At 42.8% G+C, this 17,223-nt stretch overlaps 1 protein-coding gene across 4 annotated transcripts in view; it reads right to left on the bottom strand.

The window, feature by feature from the left end:
- LOC119393565 (hemicentin-2) overlaps window positions 1–17,223 on the bottom strand; it is a 271,691-nt gene that overhangs the window by 110,411 nt on the left and 144,057 nt on the right. For all 4 annotated transcript variants that reach the window (XM_049416281.1, XM_037660666.2, XM_037660668.2 and 1 more), the window contains 2 exons: window positions 5,484–5,819; window positions 4,478–4,594 (listed from right to left, as the gene is read on the bottom strand). In XM_049416281.1, the coding sequence (XP_049272238.1) occupies window positions 4,478–4,594; window positions 5,484–5,819 (453 nt within the window). The remainder of the gene's footprint in view (window positions 1–4,477; window positions 4,595–5,483; window positions 5,820–17,223) is intronic.

Genomic DNA, 17,223 nt, shown 5'->3' with positions numbered 1-17,223 from the left:
ATCAGGCAAAGGTCAATCTCAGTGTGACGCCAACGAGGTGCAAAGTAAATCGCAATACGACGATGAATGAAAGATTAGTTATCTGATTTACATCAAATATAGGTGGCCGGGACAGCACCTTGGTCGATGCCTCTTCGGAGGACATACTTGATCTGAACAGTACACTGATAAGCAGTAACCTTATGTACGTCGGTAAAAAGAATTTACTGAAGCAAAATCTCAAGAAGGTCGACGTCTATCGCTTTAAAACCCTCATACACTTCGAGCAAACAGAATATGAATACCCCAGAAGGACGAGAACATGTTCTCCACTAGATAAACGAAAACCCCACACGATGCCATATGGCATGATACCACGTGTTCTACACTGCAGCTCCCGTGCGAATTCGGCTATAGCGGTGGCATTTATTTAAAATAAAAAAATGGGCCAGTTCTCGTTCCCGGTACTTTCCCACTAACTAGGCCTCCCACGCTTGTGTGTATATGTGACGAGTTTCAGTGTTTGAACAAATGTATTCCGGTTTGCGGCGCCCCAAATGGCATATAAAGATACACATAAAAATACGCATAAAATAGTACGAGTATACTGTCGTGACCATAGGGATGTATTATCATAAACGTGGCGAATAGAGGTTAAGTTGGATGTATGAAGACTAGTTCTATCAGGCGTACTTGGTTTGCTTAGAAATACTCGCAAGTCACTGAAGAGAGATAAATGTAAAAAAAAAAAAATACAGGACTGGCTATTGACTAAACGCTACCACAAAGCCGGAAGGACGTTTCGTGTCTCGTCGTCTATGGAATAAGTTATTTGCAAATTATGAGCTTCCGTCGTATTTATGTAATGCACGAACCGTTCGTAGATAAAAAATAAAATACTGTTGTTTAAATTATATGATCCGAAAGGCCGGAAGTGGCATAGCAAAGGCCGCAATTTGAGTCAATATAGGAAGCTCATCAATTTATGTTCGGACATTGTGGTTGTTCAAAGGAAATTCGTCGATCTCGCGTACGGTGAAATGATAACATGGTCGGTAAGGATGAAGGTGATCAATCATCTCTGTGGCGCTCGCGCTTGTCTTTTTTATAAGCACTCTGACACAAGATTTTTTTTTCCTCGCCGCCTCGACATTCTGCGCTTGTTATTGAGGCCTGGTGGTAAAAAAATCATCACTAACAAAGTATTGTTGAGAAGTTTAATGCTAGCCTCCTGGCAATGATTGTTTTAGCGACCGATAAGCCTGGATGGACACCTTCGAAATGTTCTTTCAAGCTTTAACAACAGGCCTTCTGTATAAGCACCCATAGTTTGTTACAATACATTCGCGGACGCAATTTTAATGCGATAGCGTTGGAGAGCTCGTGTCGCAGAAATTCTGGTGTCGGCGTCGGCACCGTTGGTTGTGAGCGAAAAATCGTCCGTGAACGAAAAATTGAGACAGAAGCAAATAAAACAAACAGCAAGAATCTTCGGTTCCACTGAGGATCGAACCCGGGCCGTTCGCGTGGCAAGCAGGTGTCCTACCACAAAGCCACCATGTAACTTGCAGCTGCTTCGGAAAAAAACACTACATAAATGCCATGTAGTGGAAGGAGTCTCCTTAACGCATTTTGTTCGGCAGGTGTCACGACGAAAACGAGCCCATTCGGCGATTTGTAGGTGCATAGGCGAGGCCATCAAACTACGTCGAAAAAGGCCGGGATAGTGCAGCCATCGCCGCTAAAAACCCACACGAACTTTCAAACAGCTCCAAAGATGGACAACTATGTCCATCTAGCGGAAAACATTTCAAGCCAACGCCAGTTTTCTAGAGGAGGCGTTGATCAAGAAAACAGCAAACGCTAGGTAATGTGCTGTCATCTGTGAGGCATTGTGAGAAATATGTCTCAACCCTTTATGGCCTCCGAGATGGCGGACGCGCGGCGCATATCTTGGAGGCCATGCGACACTTCCTTTAGATAAAAAACGTACCATTCGCGCGCGCGCGCGCGTGTGTGTGTCTGTGTGCGTGTGTGTGTAACAATACACAAATGCACTTAGTGGTTGAAGTGCGCACTAGGGGCCGGATTTCCCTATCGGGTTCAACTCTTAAAGGCGAAGCTTCAGGGTCCCCCAATTTTTATTGTTATTTTAGGGGTCAATTGCTGTTTGTTATATATATATATATATATATATATATATATATATATATATATATATATATATATATATATATATATATATATATATATATATATATATATATATATATATATATGCACGAGCACGTGTGTGTGTGTGTGCGTGTGCGTGCGCGCACACGCTTGTAATCGAATGCTGTATCAACGTTCGGCTTTGCCGCAGTAGCACCAAAATAAAGGTGGTGCACGCTTTACAAAAAAATCACAGCATATCCACGGGGTGAATGATGATGAGTGGGGCGAAGCTACGGAGGGAATCATCTGTAAACCGTGAAACTCTTCCGTGAAATGCGCCCAGTACATAATATAAAGAGTGTGAAACATCGTGTGTATATTAAACATCAAACTTTTATTGTACTGTTGGTTTACGTGGTCCCTTCATTATCACTTGTGATCGGTGAAATGCAAGGAAGAAGTCCGCTCCCGAGCGAAAGAGCGCCAAGAGCGACCGCATTCCCCGCTCGCCCTGTGCGAATTAAAGGCAAGGCTAGAGGGAAGACAGGACGCGCGTTCCACGACGCGAGGTCGGTAGCATGCCCAACGAAAGCCAACGGAACGCGATCGTGCAAGTGCTCCGGCTTCGCATCGCCTCATGGTTCCATTTAGCGTCCCAAAACCAAACATATTGCTCAAGGTGTGCCTTGCGTTTTTCGTAGAAATAATTTCTTTATCATGTACATTAAGACGAAAAGTTGAAAGCTCACTAGAGTGTATCGCCCGCAAAGTATGTCTTTTAGTGTGATTTAACTCTCGTACGGCAGGGTCCTCGCGCCGTTGCCGGTCCACCTCGCCCGTTGACGATCGGGCGAGGTGGCTAAATACAACTACTACTACTACACTTTAAGAAAAACATCTGGCGTTCTTTCGTTCTGCTTTTACAAAACATCTGGCGTCTTTCGTTGGTTTATTTCATCAATCAACGGCGTTTTGAACAAAATTTTTATTGTTTAATCACGCACAGGAGAAATCTCACCAGGCGCTACCTTGGAGGTAAACAATGGCTGCTAATGGCAATGAGAGACAGAAGAAGTCGGCTTTTAGCTAACACTTACACTTCTACTTCTACTAACGTTTCCTACTGGAACATGCCAATGGCTGCTAATGGGGAATGAGAGACAGAAGAATTCGGCTTTTAGTTAACGCGCACGCTGCGAATTTTTTATTGTTCAACAACGCACAGGAGAAATCTCCCACCGGCACCACCTTGGAGGTCAAAGCGTAAGACTTGTTACTCACTACTACGATCACGACGACTACGAGGGACGAACGGGTGCTGCCTTAAGGAGCTTCGCCCCTAAAACTCACGGGGACGCACAAGTTTGGGCCAAGTGAGGATTTGCTTTACACATAACAAACAAAAGTGTTTCTACAAGAAAAAGCCCGCAGTACCTTGAATAAAAGCTCTTGCATTTAAAATTCAAACCAAAAGTGCTGTGAATGCAGCACGGAGAATTGCATTTAGGACATGAAAGGGAAAACATTTTTCGAGAATCGGTAAATTAAAAAAGGAATGAAAGAAGTCCCACGTTTAAAAAGTCGCAACTTCCTATCAGAAACCAATATAGCAGTTATATAAACAGAGCTTGTACAGATATCTCATGTGGACAATTTATAGGCAAACTTAGGAAACCGTTACAAGACGTACTAGGATTCTGCAAAAAGTGTTATTCACAGATTGGTGACAAATTACAGGGCAGCAGCCTACACATCAATCACCACTTCCCGCTTCAGATACATATTATGTGCAGTATACAGACTTTTGATACAATTGTTTAAAACTATATTATAGACCTGAAACTTCAGTATCAGTTTTTTCTTACTGCGAACACACATTGTCTGGTTATAAGCTGATATGCACGACAATGATAAAACATGCTGCTGTTTGCAGCAGGAGTAATAATAATAATAAGCAGGGAAGATTCATATCGACATATATTGGGGGTAAGAGTACGTTGTTTTAGGAAACCCCTTTTCTTGTTTTCAGGTGCTTTGTAAGCAGACAAAAACTAATTGTGAAGCTACGTACACAACACTATTGACAGACGCCATTAAATTCTTTTTTCGAGGCGTTTCCGCAAACATGGAGGCTCAGAACTAGCGAGTAAATTGATTACTTTTTTAAATCTCTCTTGTGCGTGTCTTCGCTGTTTTGCAACTGCATGCAAACATTCATGTTTAACACCGTAATTGATTTCGCGGGCCTTCACTGTTGTTAATTTGAAGAATGGCTGTGTACACAGCGACGTTAAGCTTGCACTGTACTTTGAGGTATCAACAAACGAGAGATATCACTAACCTCCGAGTGCTTTGCAGACAAGCGTGAGAGAGGAGCCCTCGTTGAACGGCCCGATGATTGGCCGATTCCGTAATGGCTCTCCCGTCCTGTTTGTTATCAGGACTTCCGCTGGAGGCACTGCAAAAAATAGCAACAACATGTTGAAATCAGTTCCTAATACTAACGTTGTACATACTTCTCACTAATTAACAATATTACGCAAGCGAACGTGAGTTGAGGCAATCGCAATTGTTTACACGTGGTCCCACTTCGTTTCCAGACTTAGATGAAGAAAGTTAACTACATTAAAATAAAGGTTCACCTTACGACCTGAACAGTCACACAAAAAAAGATGCCTCGAAGGCGCTTGACATGTTTTAGCAATTATGCTGTTGTATGTGGCGCTATGGGCGCATGCGTAAAAGGAGAAAATCAGTACTATAGATGACGTATACGTAATCTATAGTATTGATTGTCTTCGTTTATGCCACGTAAGCTGTAATTTAGTAGGTCGACAACATTTTTGAAGGCGTTCTCCGATTTAGGGCTACACAAACGCAACGCAGCGATTGTCGATCATATTCATAACATATCACTAGCCGATAAATTGATTGCTCTGGAAGTGTAGTTAACTTGTTTCTTGAAGTTATGCAGAATATTGAAAAGACATGCGGGCATGAAAGTACAAGACGTAGCTTAAGCCAGCACACATAAAAAGGCACGGATAAAAAGGACACAAAGATAGAAAAAACGCTAATGCTCTTCATTTGCACACATTGAAGACTGCCATCTGTTATGTGTGCGCGTTTATTTCCTCCCTCCCCTGTCGCAACTGCCGCACTACAGCTCTGCCAGAGAAATGGATACATAATTCAAAGCAGAAAGGTAGGGCAATCAAACGAGCGCATGCCTGGTTGGCTGCCCTATACTTGGGGAGTGATAACGGGGAAACGATAGTTGAGATGAGAAAAATGATAGTTAGGAAAATTAGAAAAGGAGCAGTTAACGTGACAGGTGGAGTGCTCACCAATGACATTGAGGCGGACGATTCTGTTCTGAGTGCGGGACCGCTTGTAGTCGACTCGGCACCGATACTCGCCATCGTCCACGTCCCGCACAGGCTGCAGCTGCAGCGTGGCCATGGAGCCCGTCCGATTGAAGTAGGCACGCGAGCCGAGCGAGTCGTCCACGAACGTGCGCTCAGTGTCCGGCGGTGAGTTGCGCGCGTCCAGGCTGAAGATGGGCGTGCCGGAGTCTCCCCGATACCAGAGAACCAGCGCCACGGCATCGTCCAGCGTTGGAGGCGTGATGTTGCATGGTAGTGAAGCCGAGCCGCCGACAAGCGCGCTCCTCTCCGGGTACTCTGCGATGAGACGAGAGAATGGATGCGAACGCGTTACTGCACGTGTAATACCCTAGTCACTGGGGCACGCTAACCTCAGCTACGACGAACTTCAGTTAACCGCACCTAACTACAGTTACTGCCAACTGCATTTGGCGCCTGTTACACCGGAAAAGCTGTCGATGGTTTTCGGCTGTGAAGCAGGTCACGTGACACAGCTTCACGAATAAAGATATGAAGATTTAGCAGCGCTTCATAAATATGCTGGCAAATAAAATGCATATCCTTTAAAATAAGTACTTCCTGTTTACACCTGCAGTCCCCGAGGTTATTGCATCACGTGTTTTAGGCTGGTGCTCGCAACTATGGGCGAAGTCACCTGACGGTCGTTGCGAAAGCCAAGACAATCCGTTGCCTGATATGTTTACCGTGTTAGAGTGTACTAGTACACTGTAACCGTGTATAACCGTGTGTGGTGCGTGATTTGTTTTACTGTACTGTTTCATGGATCAGCAACTTTAGCGTTGACACAGATCAGTTGACGCGCGTTTGGGAGGACGTTTCAGCCTGCGTTGAAACCATGCTGCCTAGGACCGCCGACATGAGTGCAGCCATTTTGTTAGTTAGCATCGTTAACTGACGTCGTCAACCTCAGTTTGAGGCAACCACGGTTAGGCGCATAACTGCAGTCAGGCTTTCCGTCTAACTAGATGCAACTACAGTTTGCTGCAACTGAGGTTCGTCGTAACTGAGGTTAGCGTGCTCGTGTAACAACGGTATAAGAGTGGCCGTGGTGACTCCCTCACCTTCTAGTCTGTGAGCTCTTATTTTTTTAATGAAGACATAAACAAAGAAACAAATAAACATGCTAACAAACAAACAAACAAACAAACAAACCTACAGACGAACAAACAAACAAACAAACAAACAAGCTAACAAACAAACAAAAGAACGAACGAGCGAACGAACAAGCAAGCAAGCAAGCAAGCAAGCAAAGCGGAGTATCTTCACTAAACGTTTACAGTTTGTGTCATCTCAAATGCACAATATTCAAATATTTACGTGAACACTTCCCAAGGTACGTATTACTTCGTATTGAGCATCACATGAATTTATAACGATGGCTTACTTCAGAATTAGAAAACTAACATATGGACTACTGTCCGCTTATAAGCCTTGTACTGAACGAGCACGCGACGCGTTTTATGCGTAAACGTGATAAAAGCGCTCGGGTTTATTTATTTATTTTTATTTATTTTGAAATTGAAATACAAGTGATAAATTGCATGTGTTATATACAAATACAGAAGGAGGTCTCAAAGTCGCAAGACTGTGAGTGAGACCTCCTATAAAATCATTAATCAGAGATACAACGCAATAGTAAACAGTGGTAAGGATAGAAAAATTAGGATAAACAAAATATACAGATAAGTACGAAATAGCGAATATAAGTTATACAAAATGTGTAGATAAGCACGAGATAGGGACTATAAGTTATACAAAATATGCAGATAAGCACAAAATAACATAAAAATGCTATAACATACTCTGTATAATATTAAGCACTATGAATTTAATAAGTGCGAACGCAAGCCTTTTTTAAACATTTCGAGGGATCTATTTTCGATCTCCAAAGGTAAAGAATTCCACAAGGATACAGACGAAAATTTTATGGTAAACTTGCCATAATTAGTCCTGGGTTTGGGTAAAAGGAAGTTATTAGCCTTTGCAAAACGAGTAGATGACGCCTGAGGAAACTGACTTGAGTTTAGTAAAGGAATGGGAAGTTTTCCATTCACATATTTGTAGATAAGAATGCCGAGAAAATATTTGGCCAGCTTCTGAACTGATAAAATTCCACGTGAACAGAGTAAGGATGAACGCGTTATGAGCGCTATATGTTGTGAAGTATCCGGTCTCTTATTTCTGTTATTCTTATTCATATTTCTTATTTCATACTTATACTTATTACTGTTATTCTTATGCTTATTCTTATTTCTGTTATCAGGTATATAGACTTACTTGTTCTTGAAATGTTCGCACAAGTAAACATTGCACCATTTATTGTAGTCTTAATAATAATATCTGGGGTTTTACGTCCCAAAACCAAGATATGATTATGAGAGACGCCGTAGTGGAGGGCTCCGGAAATTTCATTTATTGTAGTCTTGTGCTTCTCGTATCATTTCACTCTTTTATGGTACATAAGCAAAAGTAATGCAGTCGTGAAATATTGGACCCTTATTTTAATATTACTAAGCAAGCTTGTTTTAAGTATTCCTTGAATTCAATGCGCATTCGCAAGTTAAAGCAAACAAGCAAACGAACAAAGCCAAATGATCACAAGTGCCCCCCATTAATGTGCGAATCATTCTGACGGATACATGACAAATATTAAGCAAATTTTAATCAACATTAACTTGCGTGTTGTATTACTCTTACATTGTGTATGTGTGTAGTATTCATATCCCCCGTCAGCTGATATAACATACTTGTACACGTTACAAAAAATAAGTAACCAATTACAATTACTTCCTTGAAAATGTAATTGATTAGAATGGTCAGTTAAAGCCCCAGAACAGTAAGTGAGCAATTACAGAAATGTAATCGATTACTTTTGCGTTACTGTACCTCAAAATTCTATTGCCGTAACACAATAACGCAAGTTTACTCAAACTGCTACGAACTACGGTGGAGTGCATGGTAGAGAGTAGGCTGTAGTCTTGCGTGAAGGCTGGGAGGCTTACTGTGGCTTCTGCGACATAGCGTTACACGTTAACTTTCAACAGGAGTTGTTTTTCAAAGTTTTCGTCACTGATTCCTCGTTAAGAGGTCAGCTGTCACAGTGAACACTCTCTCAATGCATGCTCTGGAGGGAAGGGCGGTGGCATGACGAGCTGGTGCCCCTTACACACCAGCTGGTAGTTGCGCAGTGTCCATGTCCTTTATGAGGCATCGCGCTTCGCTGTTGCTGGCGCTCAGGTAAGCCTTTGCAGGTAAGGCCAAGGAAAGGGTGAAAAGATAGGCTCTGTAGGGACCCGCTGACTGACAGGATGGGGAGTCCTTGCAGAGCGGTCGCATATTTTTCGGGATAAGAACTGCCGTAGAAGTCTGGATATAAGAATGCCGTAGAAGTCTGGATACAACTTGATTTTGAAAAAAAGAGTAATTGGTTACGAATAATCAGTTACAAGAAAACGTAATTGAATTACCCAGAACGTCACAGTTTCAAAAACGTAATCAAATATATTACAAAATTAAAAGAAAACATAATTGATTACAAGTAATCAATTGCCTTTAATGCGTTACCTACAACACTGAAATATAATGTGCACGGTTCTTTACTCCATGTCTAACCTTGTTGCCATCCCGCACGCTGCAGTGAATTCACTGCATCTCTTCTCTCTCTCTCTCTCTTTTTCCTCTTCTCTCCTCTCTAGTTCCCGTCTTTCTATTCCCCTTCCCCGATCCCCCAGTGAAGGGTAGCCAACCGGTAGTGTTTCTGGTTAACCTCCCTGCCTTCTCCTTTTTCTGTTTCCTTCCTTCCTAACCTTGGTTAGACAAGGAGAGGATAGCCATGCTTTTGATCCGCTGTTAAGACTTTCTCGGTCTCTGCGGAGTTTCACTTCACCAACTCATTTTACCCCAGCCCTCCTTGATTATTAGTTACAATTCAATTCTTATTCAGTATAGAAAAATATTCAATTTAGGTGCGAAATTTTCTCTAGAATAGCCATTTGAGAAATAGTACAAGCAGAATGATCAATCTTCTGGCAGAACGTAGAAAAATAAACAGCTCCACTTTACTTTGAATAAAACGCCTAAAAATAAAGTGAAATGACTAAATCCGAGAAGCTGAATAGACTGGCAGGGTCGTTTGTCTGCGAAGATGCCTTAGGCTAGTCCACCAATACTCGCCTTCCATGAAAAACGATGCAGCTGACATCAAAATGAGTGAAGGGAGTTTGATAAATGCCGGTGCTTTAGCATGCACTCAAAACGCATCCAATAATATTGTCACCTGTGTTAAGGCGCGAAGCCACTTTCCACTGTTTACATGAACTTGACTTTGCCAAAATCGTTCCAAGTTATAAAGGTGCTTAGTTGCAAAAAAAGAAAAAAAAGTTAAGCAATCTGTCTAGAAAATTCTACAGGTGTTGGAAAGAATGGCTGGCTTCTTTTCAAAGAATATTGCCTCTAATCGAATTCCTCTTATTCGGGAATGTGCTGTAGTTGATAAACATAAGAAATATAAAGTTTTATGGCTCTTCTTTACAAAATGAATTTTCACGCCACTCTGCATAGATGTCACTCAGATTTAATTTATAATCGCGAATTTCGCGGAAAGTGGTCCTTGCTGCTAGAGTAACGAATCTTCGCGAAGGAGCAATAATAAAAAGAATGCCTTTTTGTTTTCTTTTTCAACTGGCATTAGACCTTAAAAAATACCTTAGCGCTAAAAACGCGTTAGGGCAGAGTACGTTCGAAGTAAACCAATTCACGACTGCAGGGTCGCATCCCAAACTCCAGCAATCTGCGCGCTTTCATTTTATTGCATAGCAAAGTGGCGCCACGTGCAGTGAATACGCTTTATTGTCTCGCCAGACAAAACCTATTTTAGTCCACTTTAATGCCGATGTCATTTGACAGCATATGCTTAAATAGAGCTTCGCCTAGAAAAGAAAAAATAAGGTGGTGTTCGCTTTCTAACTCATTGTGCAATAAGGCAGGTCCGCGCTGCTATTTTATTCAACGCTGATTAGCGTGGCAGCCGCCTATCTAAATAAAGAGCCGAATACGGTTCTGGGACTTCACCAAATTGAACATTCCTGAATTCTGCGACAGAAAGCACTAAGTGAACTTTCGTGACGTCACGATAAACTAATTATGTCTCCTCTAACGTCCTCACAGAAAGAGAGCAAAGGTATGCCAAATGAACCTCGGCAACTTAAAATCCAATCAGACAGCAGAGGATCAACAACGACGTTTCATACCGAGTGGCATTATCTGCCAGGTCGAACATGGCAGGATTTCAGTTACGGCAAGCAGGGACACTAGAAGGTTGATTCTCTGCACTATTATTTGACGGAGTATGCAGATATATATATATATATATATATATATATATATATATATATATATATATATATATATATATAGTGCCCTGGTGTTTTACTTTTGCGTCCTCTTTGTCAATAAGCGCTGAAAATCTCAACTAGCGACAGAGCGAATGTGCCATATTACAAGTTTTATTGTCGCTAAGGTCTGGTGCACCGAAATACTGCTCACCGTTATTGAAAACGCCGTCCAAATGTCATTGTCTTGCATTCTACTGTGGAAGTTCCATTTAGGCTGAACAAAAAGGGCAGAAAAACAGCGCGCGTGGCAGTTATTCCTCAATTACATTATGTTAAATGAAGAGAGTAATATTTTCTTCCAGGATAAAGGAACTCAATAAATTCATATATAAGTTAGTTTTCGAATTTTAATTACGCAAGGTGAGCAAATAAGCGGACCACGAACTTCGAACTTCAAAAAGGTTTTATATGCTTGCTAGGAGGACGTTTCGAAGTCAATGTAATATAAGCGATACGCATTTTTTGCTCGTTATGTGTTATACTTTTCTGTTTTTATGGTTTTTTATATGTGTGTATTTTTTACGATTTTACGTCGTTTTGGATGTCATAGCACTACTAAAGTGTATTTATTTAAATGTTCTCAAAACTGTTTGTTCTTTTTATTCATGGTATGCGCATCTTTCAGCAGTTGCGACATCACCTACTCTTGCCTAAGCCATGATAGTCATCATCATCATCAACATCAGCCTGTCTACGCCCACTGCAGGGCAAAGGCCTCTCCCATGTTCCGCCAAGCAACCCGGTCCTGTGCTTTCTGCTGCCACGTTATACCTACAAACTTCTTAATCTCATCTACCCACCTAATTTTCTGTCTCCCCCTCACGCGTTTGCCATCTCTTGGAATCCAGTCAGTTACCCTTAATGACCACCGGTTATCCTGCCGACGTGCTACGTGCCCGGCCCATATGCATTTCTTCTTCTTGATTTCAACTATGATGTCCTTAACCCCCGTTTGTTCTCTGACCAACTCTGCTTTCTTCCTGTCTCTTAAGGTTACACCTTTCATTTTCCTTTCCATCGCTCGCTGCGTCGTCCTCAATTTATGTTGAACCCTCTTTGTAAGTCTCCAGGTTTCTGATCCGTAGGTAAGTACCGGTAAGATGCAGCCGTTATATACCTTCCTCTTGAGAGATAGTGGTAGACTACCATTCATGATTTGATAATGCTTGCCGAATGAGCCCCATCCCATCCTTATTCTTCTAGTTATTTCACTCTCATGGTTCGGCTCCGCGGTTACTACCTGTCCTAAGTGGACGTACTCCTTTACAACTTCCAGTGTCTCGCCACCTATCGCAAAGCGCTGTTCTCTGCCAAGATTGTTCCACATTACTTTAGTTTTATGCATATTAATTTTCAGACCTACTCTTCTACTTTCCGTATCCAGTTCAGTAATCATGAGCTGTAATTCGTCTCCCGCGTTACAATGATAGTCAGGCAAGAGTCAAATATGTAAGCTGATTTCTCGGTTCTTTCACTGCCTTCTAGTCAGACGGAGATAAGTCTGACTCCGTCAAACTTATCTTATTTCAAGAGATTCCCGAAACGTAACATCAACTTGGGAGTAATTGTATCCCATTTGTTCTTATTCCACACAGACTATCAGGAAATGTTCCTGAAAACTAGTACTTTTAAAAGGCAGCGTCTAAAACCTACCGGCTCAGACATGATGTTGCTTGTGAATAATGTATCAATTAGAAAACACGAGCATCGGTGGGGTATTAATTACTTCAAACCGGGCAGTAACCTCAGACTTCATTATTTAACGTTCAACTAGACAGGTTATTTTTTTTCAAAATGCTGCTAAAATCACAGCGTTATGTCCTTGCCAACCTAACGTAAATGCGAGTGGGCTGTTTGAACCTGTGCTCGTATGCTACGCTCAAAATTACTCTCGACCATTCCTTCATTCCGCCCTCCGTCACTACGTGAAATCACCAGCGCATGTGATGTGTCATTTTTGACTGAAATAAAGAAACTGCAAGGTTAAACCACCGAAGTAAACGTTAATAGGAGTATACACTATTTTTTTTCTTGTATTGTGTTCTATTCAGAATTCCTCTACGTGTAGAATTGTAAAGTACAAATTTTCGTTAAAACTTTTGCATACAGGAGTTAGCGATAGTACACGTTACGAAATGTCAGGTGGCATACTCGATGAGACGTTGCGCGCTAACACAGTTGCGAAGCTCACTAACATTATGGCTACCATTAATGTTGCATGCCTTTTGTTGAGCTGTTCGAGGCCAGGTGCTTCAAAACTTATTTCTTCAGGATTTACGACAGAATTGGGGCAGGTCACGGCAAGAGATGATAAATCGACACTTAACGCTGGTCAGAAGCTTGCGTAATTTCATTGCTCTGTATCGAATAGATGTGTGTCGATAAATAAAGGTACAGTTTTCCCAGAGAAGGTTCATGCTCACTCGCGAAAGCCCTTGTGGTAAACAGTTCCTTTCCGTGGAATCTGATTGCACAGGTTCAAAATTATTTCCGCCAGGATGGCCCGTTACGCTTGACAGATTAAATTGACCCCGTTTCAAGACAAATCGTTCGCGAGTTCATCTGTTATACACTTTATTATACACTTTATTTTACGAACTGATGGGAAGAAATTGCTGCAGGTTGGAAGCGCCGTGGACAGTAACTGTCTTGGGGTGGAATAAATAGCCACCAAATGTTTCTTCAGTGCTACGTTCGTAACTTGCGTTCAGTTCACTTCTCAGCGATAAGTTCCATCGCGTTTTCGCTTTGCCTTGACCCTGTGGACGAGAAGCGCCAAAAATGGTCCGTTGCACGCCAGAGTGCAGCGGACGTCTGCGGAAGAGTGGTATGGTGTGGAGGAGAAGCTTCGAGGGCCGCTTTTAATTGGCTCATCGTTAGAGTGGGTTCCCATCTTAACGAGCCACTTTCGACAAAAGGCTCCTCGATCGGGCTGAAAGTGGTAAACGAAGGGAAGGGAATCGCCTAGCGTGGGCATAGGGAACGAATGGGGAGCGTTTATACGAGGAACGGATGGGAGCAAGTAGGGAGCAGAGATGATGGTTAAGATCGGGAAAGTGGGAGAGGGTCGGCAAGGGGACGAGAAAGCGGGAAAGGAACGAAATAAAAAGAAATTAAAAAAAGTCCTCAGCGTGACCCCGTGAACGCTCCTTCTCCGGGCTAACGGCCTTCGGGAAGCCTCTGGCAGGAGGCGTGCGTTGGAACCCAAAGTGTGCTTCCCTTTCCGGTACGCCGTGAGATATCCTACAGGAAAGGGTATGCGCATTTGAGATGGGTAGTATGGAGGAGGCCCCACGGAGGAAAGCACGTTTTACGACAAAACAACGTCTTCTGCTTGCGAGAGACAGACGTTCGCTCGACCCTCTTACCCCTCCTCTCCCGCCGCCCGTATTTCTTCATAGTAGATTCCCTTTTCTTTTATCTCTACATCTCCCGTCTCAGGTTTTACAGTTAGGGTTCGATCGCAAATCTCCCCCTCTTTTATAGTAACCGTAAAATAACGAGTCACTGCCAGCCGAGACGTAAAAAGAAAGAAAAAGATTTGATTGCCCAATCTCTGCATCCCGTGCCTCTCTGCGGTACGCGTGCAATGAGACGCTGGGCTCTCAGAAGTCATGATTTCTCCATTTCCTTTCACGGCTCTCTCAGCGCCGTCATGTAGGAGCACTTCTACTTTCTCTACCTGTCTCTCTCATTCGGTCAGGCATGTGCGACTTCCTTTGCTGTTCTAGCTGGCAAAGCGTCAGGTTTAACGTTTCTGAAACGTCCCAGGGCAGCTTCCCAGAAGGACGTTGCAGCGTCCCAAGGAGACGCTGCAATGCCAGTCCTGTATCAGTGAAAGGAAAGATAAATATTTGTTTACTAACATTACACTGCAGTCCGCTTTGTTCCAACAGTTTACATTAGAGACCAACCAATGCATTGATAGTACGACCCTTCGTGTCTCCTGAAGTAGAGCACAGAAAGCCCCGTGGTACACTCTTAATCAGGTCCCGCTTAAAGTGCTATATATAACCAGGAAACCGGACATTTTCCGTCTAGTTTCCTGGATATAGCCAGCATTTAACTAGGACCTGTTTAAGAGTATCATGGTCCCTTCTGCTATGGCTCAGCTAAGATATGCAAAACGTGTCGTGCTTGTCATTGGCGTATGCGCGAGCGTCTGCGAATCTATGAGATATCTTGATAACTTGTTTATAGGCTATTTGGTTAATACCTAATGAAGCTACTGTAGCGCAATCCGGTCCCGTAGTCCCTTTGTTTGTTTCGTTCGAGCTACAGAAGCTTCATCTACGTGACCTTTCTGCAGCGATAATTTACTACAGCAGTTACACGCATGCCATTTACGTGCTAATTAGTGACTACGAGGGTAGTCGCGACTGCATGAATCTTTCCGCAACGATAAACCCTTGTCGTTTAGAGACGCGTTTCATTTATATGTTAATTTTTCCCAGCCTTTCCTGCCGCGTTGGTGTAGCTGGTAACATTAACACAACTTCCAGTGCACTGAACCGCGGCTTGTCTCTGTGCTACCATTCGTCGGTGATATGTTATCAACCTTTCCAGGCACCACATTAACTAATCATGTTTCACACGCACGTAGTCATGACTCTAGTGTGAGTAATTAATCAGAGCTCTCAAGAAAGAAGGTAGTGGTTCTTAAACAAACAAACAACTCTACGTCAATGGGAGCATGAACCTTCATGCAAAATTATTCGATAAGTACCGCAAGTTAGGTCCTCTCTTTAGGTCCTCCCTAAATTAAGAAGGCGCAGAAGTTCGCTGAAATACGAGCAACATACAGCACAGGCATAAAAGAAAGAACTGCGTGTGACATGTTTGGAATGTCTGGCCCTTAGGGTATACGTTACGACTTGTCGTTTCTCGATAATACATTATATATTGACTCACGCAGCAATGCAGCAATTTCATTTTAACCGGGTCAACCGACCAATAGATGATACAACATAGACCATTTACAAGGTTTTCACAAACAACTTGTTGTTCTCAAGGTCTGCACATTGTTTCCTCACTAAACTCACGTACGGCTAGGGTTTTCTGTCTTCGATCTAAGCTGAAAAAAAAAAAAACCAAAACTGTCCCAGGTAATTTTCTTGACTACTCGGCTTTATCCAGAAAACACCAATGTTTCCACTTTAGCGCCTGCAAAAAGAAAAAGAAAAACGAAAGTGTAAAGAGTGTATAATGCTCATATTGAGCAACGCAGTGTGTTGCCATCACTGACAGGAGCCTTTCTAAGTCTTCCTGTGTGTACTACTAGGATCTGTGAGGTGCGCCGTGCGATCGTGTTACCGCTGACCCGACGTTATTGTAAATTATTCACCTCAATAATTTACTTTCAGTGTAATGGAGGCATTTTCATGTGTTCGCATAGTGTGTATGCTTATAACACGCGACCGTTGAAAACATGAAAGAGTATGCCCAAGTTTGACATTATTTGAACGTGGAAAAGTAAGTAAATACTTGCCTTTAAACACCAGATTTTTAAAAAAAGAGAGATGGCATGAAATACCGAAGCAAGGTCTGGGTACGGGCTAGTTGGTATTCCATTTTTAAATTGTGATCACAGCGTCGGTACGTGGCACTGATACAGCATCGGCCAGCAAGTGGGGCTCCGCTCTGAGGAGTCCGGACATTCAGTCACAACTTTGGGCTGTCCAGAGGGCCCACGATGCGGCGGTAGGTCTCGGCCTGACTGTCCCGTCGTGGGAGCGGCCCGCCGCGTGCTAAGGCACACGCCTCCGGACTTTGTTAATAAAGTTATTCCAATCCAATCCAATCACAGCGTCTACATAGGGTCTGTCCTACATAGGGCAGACAGGTAGATGCCTGAGTATCCGACGCCGGAACACAACAACAAAGTGAGGAGAGGGAGAGAGGGCTTTCTAGGTGTGCATTGCGCACAATGCGGCTGTATTCCGTTCTTTGAAAAGACGGCTATACTAGCAAGGCATCCCAACAAGAATACAAGACTCATCATAGAGGCCGCAGCAATCGCTGAAGGTGGCTCTGTTAGTAAGCCTTCGATAGCTTTGACTGATAAGGAACTTGCTTTCCTGCGCCCACACATGCGCTAGGTTTCTTTTTGACAGGCTGTTACCGTCTTGGTGTTTTAGAGTGCTTGATCATGTTGGCTTCGTGTTTCTGAGGGGGTGTCGATCATTTATCATATGCGGTTTTTATCGTATGTATTTTTTTTCATAAATTGCTTGTTGTTCGCAATAAAATTTTATTTGGAAGTGAGCGCTCGTCTTCGTTGCTCTCTG

Source organism: Rhipicephalus sanguineus, chromosome 5, assembly GCF_013339695.2.
Source record: "Rhipicephalus sanguineus isolate Rsan-2018 chromosome 5, BIME_Rsan_1.4, whole genome shotgun sequence".
Lineage (NCBI taxonomy): Eukaryota > Metazoa > Arthropoda > Arachnida > Ixodida > Ixodidae > Rhipicephalus > Rhipicephalus sanguineus.
The sequence above is the reverse complement of the archived record's forward strand: the minus strand, read 5'-3'. Positions and strand labels throughout refer to the sequence as shown.